The sequence below is a fragment of the Triticum dicoccoides genome, chromosome 4A, assembly GCF_002162155.2.
Source record: "Triticum dicoccoides isolate Atlit2015 ecotype Zavitan chromosome 4A, WEW_v2.0, whole genome shotgun sequence".
Classification (NCBI taxonomy): Eukaryota; Viridiplantae; Streptophyta; class Magnoliopsida; order Poales; family Poaceae; genus Triticum; species Triticum dicoccoides.
Window position 1 is genome coordinate 706,749,741 of NC_041386.1, and position 6,749 is coordinate 706,756,489.

General features: G+C 45.9%; 1 protein-coding gene across 1 annotated transcript; it reads right to left on the bottom strand.

Annotated features, from left to right (window-relative positions):
- Window positions 1-1,429: 1,429 nt before the first annotated feature.
- On the bottom strand, window positions 1,430-4,068 carry LOC119288044 (peroxisomal membrane protein 11-5-like). Its single transcript, XM_037567661.1, has 8 exons — window positions 3,948-4,068; window positions 2,843-3,051; window positions 2,690-2,764; window positions 2,529-2,603; window positions 2,300-2,380; window positions 2,121-2,195; window positions 1,859-2,032; window positions 1,430-1,770 (listed from the first exon to the last, which is right to left on the bottom strand). Exons 2-8 carry the CDS (start codon window positions 3,032-3,034, stop codon window positions 1,741-1,743), a joined length of 702 nt encoding a protein of 233 aa, XP_037423558.1. The 5' UTR covers window positions 3,035-3,051; window positions 3,948-4,068; the 3' UTR covers window positions 1,430-1,740.
- Between the last annotated feature and the right edge of the window lie 2,681 nt (window positions 4,069-6,749).

Genomic DNA, 6,749 nt, shown 5'->3' on the forward strand with positions numbered 1-6,749 from the left:
TACAAGGTTTGATTCAGACTTGACATACAAATTCAAGGTTTATTTTAGACTTTTCCTTTTTTTTTTATGGTATCACAGAATTCTTTGCGGAAAGCGTCAGCCATCTCGGCAGGACGCGAGGAGTGTAGCGAGAGTTTGCGGCCCAAAAGAAGTGGGTCCATGGGTGCAGACACCAACTTGAAGGTAAAGTTTTGCATGGTCTTCTTTTCGTTGTTGTAAACATTGCGGTGGCATAAATAAAGCTTAGCGGGAGTGTTAGAAAAAATGGTACACTCAAAATCAGACAGAGAAGCAGTAGTTCAGCCGGTCAAGCTTAACCAAGAATTGCCCGAAGTAGAGCAACTACTAGGGTTCGTGTAGCCAGAGAGAGTTGGAGGTGACGGAGATGCATAGCCGAGCAGGGCAGGAGGAGGAACGCCGGAGTTGTACTTTGTTGCCAACAGTGTTCTGGATCCGCAAGCTAGTCCGGAGCGCGACCTGCGCAGATCGAACGCAGTTTGTCTCATGGCAGAAACCATAAGGGCAGAGATGGATACCCCTCTAAGGTGGTGGTGATGCGGAGCAGCGTGTTGGCACCGGAAGTGGAGGTAGGCGCGGCGGTGGCAATGTCGGGGGGCGGCAGGGGAGCGCTCCCGCCTCCCGGTGAGGGGGGGAGACAACCTCCATCCAAATTTTGTTATGCACGTCAACATGAAAATAGTGTGATTCCCTTCATGATGCGATAATTCATCCTGGATCCCGGGCTCATCTGCTCCCGCTCAGCAAAAAATTCAAAAAAAATACTAGAAAAATTCAAAAAAATCCAAATCTTTTTGTGGTGGTAGATAATTTGACGCGTGAAGTGCATCCCAAAATTCAACTTATTTGGACATCTGAGTAGCTCTCGGCAAAAAAGACAAATCGGGTCAAAACAGTGCGTGAACAGTAAACATTTTTACAAACATTTTTACAGACCCTGATTTTGTCTTTTTTGCCGGGAGCTGCTCAGATGCTCAAATGAGTTGAATTTTGGGACACACCTCACACGTCAAATTATCTATCACCACAAAAAAATTGGAATTTTTTGAATTTTTCTAGTTTTTTTTTGATTTTTTTTTCTAAGCGTGGGTGCAGATGAGCCCGGGAGCCAAAACTCCGCGTCCCACCGATGTTGCTATTTCAGGGGCATGCTTTGTTTCCTGTTCAACACCACACTTATAATATTGTTTGTTCTGGTGGAAATTTCATCCTCTGCCTGTGAATATATCTTGCTGCAACTTTGCCCCAATTTCAGTCTCATTTAGACTAGGCCCACGCACCGCCTGAGAAACTAAGTTTTGGTTTGCAGAAGGCAACTCCATAAAACATACATGAATTTTTCTCAACAAAAGCCACAGAAAAAGAAAAAAAAACATCCAGCTAACGCATCATCGTCGCGGCACAACGTAAAGATAAATCTAGACGCAAGCCGTCACCATTCTAGTATGAAATTTCTAATTATTTTGCAACAGTTGTAGTATGATAGTGGCACACCGGACCATCCAAATACAAGCGTGCTACATGATCAAGTCTAAGGCAAGGCAGATCAACCAGGCTATGAGATGGCCCTGGGCAATGCCAGCATGCACAACAATAATCCTCGGTTATATCCTACAGGACGGACAATTTGGTCCAGATTTATTTCTTATCAAGTATCAGCAACAGCGACCGCCGTTTCACCAATCGATGCACCAGCTGCCTGGCCCGAGGTGGGCAGGCAGATCACTTGGATCTGGCTGGGGCTGGAAGCAACTGCCAAGGAAACAACAGTTAAGATTCTGGAGTTTTGAGGTGGCTTGAACAAATGACAGGGAGGCTGGAGTTGGGATGAGATACCCACCTGGTAACAGGCGATGAGCGAGCTAGCGAACCCAAAGGCCCCTGTGACGCGAGGAGTGACCTTTTTCGGGGCAAGTTGCAGGAGCCCCACCGCAACAACTATGTCGAGGCTCGATTTGATGAGGGCGAGCAGCCTCTCGTTGGACTTCTGCAGCTTCATCCGATACTGCTCGTTCTGGCATCACCCGTACAGTATAATGCGTCAGTGGAAGTAATTACAGGAGATGTGCCATGTCAAGACCCTATGGTCAAACGACTAGTACCTTGTGCAGCTCTTGGTGCTTGAGGTCCTTCTCTAACTTCTTCATCGATTTGGAAAGCCGCTGAAGCTCCGCTAGCTAGAATGAAGCACGGATCAGATGTTAATTTCAGTTAATATACAATGATCTGACACAGAACAGAATCAAATAGTTTCCAGATAGCCATATAGAGAAGCAACAACCTCGATGATGGTAGTACAGGTATTAGATCCGAGAAAGCAATAAAATGCTATCCTGCCAAGGAACTCCGCTCGCTCCTTGTTCTGCAGAAACAGTTAGATTGTTTTACACTTTTACTTGTCACCATGTAGGTAATGAAATTTCTGGCATGAACTTTTGGAGGGAAAATATAAGGTAAAACCATACAAGGAATTAAGCATCTAACATGCTGATGTGAACAACAATTCAAACCTTGTATACTCCTGTTCTCCCAGCCCAAACAATTTGGTCCAGAAAGAGGAAAGTTGACAGCATCGCGTTCTTCGACTGAGGACCATAAAGAAGAATTAGAAAATTAGAAGGCTATCTTCAGCTGACTATGTTCCCACAATGTAACACCAGCAGCAGCATACCTTTCCAAGTAAGATCAGTGGAAGTGGAGTTCCTTTGGCAGGGGGACTAATCAGAGCTTGGAGATCATTAACAAACTGCAAACCATCAATATTTAAATACGATATCTTTTCCTATTCGCAAACTCTACTACACAAAAAAAATTCACACTCTACCTTAAACAGGCGGAAAACTTTCCGAGCTAGACTAGTTGATTTGTCGACATTCTGTGCAGGTCCTGGCTGTCCGTTGCTCAAGAACTTGGATCCATATTGTATAGCCCTACAGATCTTATCTCTTGCCTCAGCCTTGCTTAGGTACAAAACAACCAGGCCAAGATCCCCTCTGACGGTGTCCACTGAGGCCATTTTTGTATCTTAACTAACTGCAAAAGTGAGCGTTGTGTCAAAAACTCAATTAAAACGCACTCCAAGGAAGATCATCATTGCAGTAGCATCAATGCAACTGAAGCACAAAACAACAGCTTAAACCGATTAACATATGTGTTCACCCAATAACAATCTCTACTGCATACTGAATATTGCACGAGGGAGGTTTAACAACGAAAGGGCTCAGAGCCTCTTCAGATACAAGTGGTAGTTACTGCATAAGACTGCTCGATTGACTCTGTCTTGGTTCATACTTTTACAATGAATTTCAGGGGTTCCATACGATTTACACAGGCACATGTTTTCGGAGGAATACGAAGGTCAACTCAGTGCCATCCGATTTTGATCTGGCTGCAGCAATTCAGCCAAATTCAGCGCGCTGCACAGTCCACCAGCGGCTATCAGCGAAGAACTAATAAGGGACTGAAGTCGGAACCGCCGACGGTAAAACAGAGCACCTCCGACTCCGAGACGTCGAGAACAGAGTCCAAGAATTACTAGTGGATCGCGACAGGGGCGGATGGTGAGGTCAGTTCGGAACCGAGCCCTCACTGGATGGGCGACTAAAAAGCTGATACATCAAAGAGAAATCTCCATGGCCGCCGATGGGGTGCGGAGGCGGCGGGGGCGCTGTACATGCCGCGACGAGGCCGAACCAGCCGCGGCGACGGCCGGCGAAGCTGCCTATGCCAAGCTACGGCACGGCGGCGGTGGACTAACGGGACAGATCCGGCGTCGCCCGCCGGATCAGGCGAGGAGGACGGAGAGAAGGGGATCCCGGGAGAAAGCGGGCAGGAAGTTAGTTGGCCAGAGGCGCGGGGCCGAGCAGGGGAAGAGCTTGCAAAGAGTAAAAAGAAAAATTTGCCATGGGATTCCGGGTTGGTGCTCGTACCTGACTGCAGGGGATCGTCTCCGGCGGCGGCGGCGGCGGCGGCGGGGCGGCGGCCTCGGTCGAATCGCCCTTGTGTGTGTAAGCTGGCTAGCTGGATCACGGCGATTGGGACAGAGGAGTACTAGTACAGGACGCCACGGGCAAGCGTAGCAGGTCTCCGTTATAATGCCAGGCTGGTAATTGCTATACGCACCCCGCACGCGTACCGACGTTTTCCTCATACTGGGCCTGGGGACAAGGGATGAACAAGCTCTCAACTACTTGGACTAGAGCTAACTCAAGTTGATCGAACTGGTCCTGAATAATCAGAGAGGGCACAAAATATGTCTCAAAATTAAAGATTCTGGTATCCCATGCTCCAACCGTCAATGATCATCAATGGCAAGGTCACGACATACTCCCTCCGTCCTTCAAAGAGTGTACGTTCAACTTTATTGAAGGGTCAAACTATCTCAAAGTTTGGCCAAGTTTATGCAAAAATATACTCCCTCCGTCCGGAATTACTTGTCTTAAAAATGGATGAAAATAGATGTATCTAAAACTAAAATAGATCTAGATACATCCATTTCAATGACAAGTATTTCCGGACGGATGGAGTATTATTGTTTGTGAAACCAAATAGGTGCCTGATGAAAATATATTTTATCATGAATCTAATGCTATTAATTTGATGGCATAAATGTTGATGTATTATTGTAAAAATATGGTCAAACATAAATAAAAAGTTGACTTTTCAAAAAAGTTGAAAGTACACTCTTTAAAGGACGGAGGGAGTATAACAAAATTATCAAAAATTGAACAAGAAGTAAATTAAGGAAGAAAGCTTCAGGGTCAAGTCGAAGGTGGAGCCCAACTCGACATTGTCTCTTCACCCCCGTTGATAGTTGATCGCTACATGAGACAAAACATGGCAACATAATTGGATGTCGGGTGGAAGGGCGTGGCAGTACACGACAACTGCCAAAATCTCAGCCTAGCGGCAGCATGTTTGATCATCTTCCCACAAGGGCAATGGTCAGGGGTTGAGTCGAGGTAGGAAGAAGAAGAAGAAGAAGAAGACAAGCTGACAAGAAAAGACGCCGAGCTTTCCTCCACCTCCTTTTAGTGGCATTGTCAGTCCTTTGGGTCGTCTAGGAGCGAAGGACCTCGTCCCCGTTGGAGGGAGGTGCCCTACTCTCGTTCTTGTTAGGTTCAATGTTTTTTATTGGAGCTGTGTGATGGCGGTGATGTACCTTGGTAGGAAGAATGTCTCCCACATTCGATCCTTGTCTTGATGTGTGTCTATGCCTGGTCTCATGGGGTTCGGTCAGTGTTGGTCTTTAGTGGATTTGTTTGGATCCGGTCTCTATTCATCTTCGTTTGGGTGTTTACAAGTTTGATTATTCAGATATATGACTCTATTTCATTAGCGATGGTTGCTGCTATGGTGTGATTATTCTGTGGGGTCTTAGCACGATCTCTTCCCAACGGTCTACTCTAACAAGGTTTTGTCCGGCTCCGGCGAGGGAGGGGTGATGACGGCGAGGGGCGCCTTCTACTTGCTTTAGTGCTTGTAGTCGTCACTATGTGGTCCACATGTCTGGTTCAAATTTTTGTTACCTCTTGTGTTCTCTGTACTGCCATGATTGATATGAATAGATCAGAAATTTCTAAAAAAAAAAAGAAGAAAAGGTGAGGATGGCGGGTTGAGAAGAAGATTGGATACTTATAATTGTTTGTACATTAGAAAGGATTATAAATATTCTACTATGATAGCACGTTATTTACCTGCCCATATTAATATGACTATGTAAATAAATATTTACCAAATCTTGTCCATGATTTACGTACCTAAATAAAGGTCCCTTATCTTTTTATCAACAAAAACATAATTTTATTTGGTAACCAATAAAAAATGGGACAATTAAGATGGTTTTCAAGGAAACCGGTAAAAAAAGATAGGAGGAGAAAACGAAATGAAGAGATAGAGGGGGGAGGTAACATGACGTTGGTTATCATGCACGATCTATCCCTCTCGCCGTCGCCAAGCTTTAGCCACTAGGTAAACCCCGCGCGACGCCGACATTAGCAAGGAGGTTGCTGCTCTTTGGTAGTTCGGTATGAACGAGTCGGTGGCCTGCTACGGGAAGGCGACGGTGATGCATGATCGGGGTGCGGCTGTTGACAGGTGATGCTCGTCAATGGCGTTGGTGATTTCTTCAGAGTTTTTATAGGCATGTATCGGTGTTTTCTTCCGTGGGGCAGCGATTTGCTTTGCGGATGCGACTGCCGACGTCTCCTGGTCTGCATCGATGACTTCCTACTTCTACAAGCTCATGAGTTTAACAAAGTTTACTCCGTCGAGGCAGAGAGCCAGAGACAGCATCGAGCTATGCTCACGACGCACCGACGATGAATGCAGGAGAAACAACACTTCAACACCCGAAAGATTTGAATCCAATTTTATATTTCTACAAAGATGTGTCTAACCATTGACCCTTTCGAAAAAAAAGGGAACGCTATTTTTTAAAGTACTCGTAGTTGAGAAAGCGGACAGAAGTTGAAAAACTAAATGCCTAGGCGAGGCGTCGGGTATGTGTTGTGATTTCTAGGTGAGCTGACGGCGTGGCCGTAGCTAGGCTAAAACCCAGGAAAAGCTAGGATTTTATTTTATTTTATTATTTTCGGGGGATAGGATTTGGTGGTGACACAAACCCGCAAGAAAGTGCTTCGTGGGGCCCAGCTGACATGAAACTAGCTCCAAGGCTGGCTGTAACGGGAATGGCGTCGCGTAGGATTGCAGCTTTCCCCTTTTTTTCAGCG

Bases quoted from the DNA above. Each gene is read 5' to 3' on its own strand.
- LOC119288044 (XM_037567661.1), bottom strand. From the start codon at position 3,034: ATGGCCTCAGTGGACACCGTCAGAGGGGATCTTGGCCTGGTTGTTTTG. The intron at 2,604-2,689 runs GTATGCTGCTGC...TATGGTCCTCAG, and splicing joins CACTGATCTTACTTGGAAAG to TCGAAGAACGCGATGCTGTC. The intron at 2,381-2,528 runs GTTTGAATTGTT...CTGTTTCTGCAG, and splicing joins GGAGAACAGGAGTATACAAG to AACAAGGAGCGAGCGGAGTT.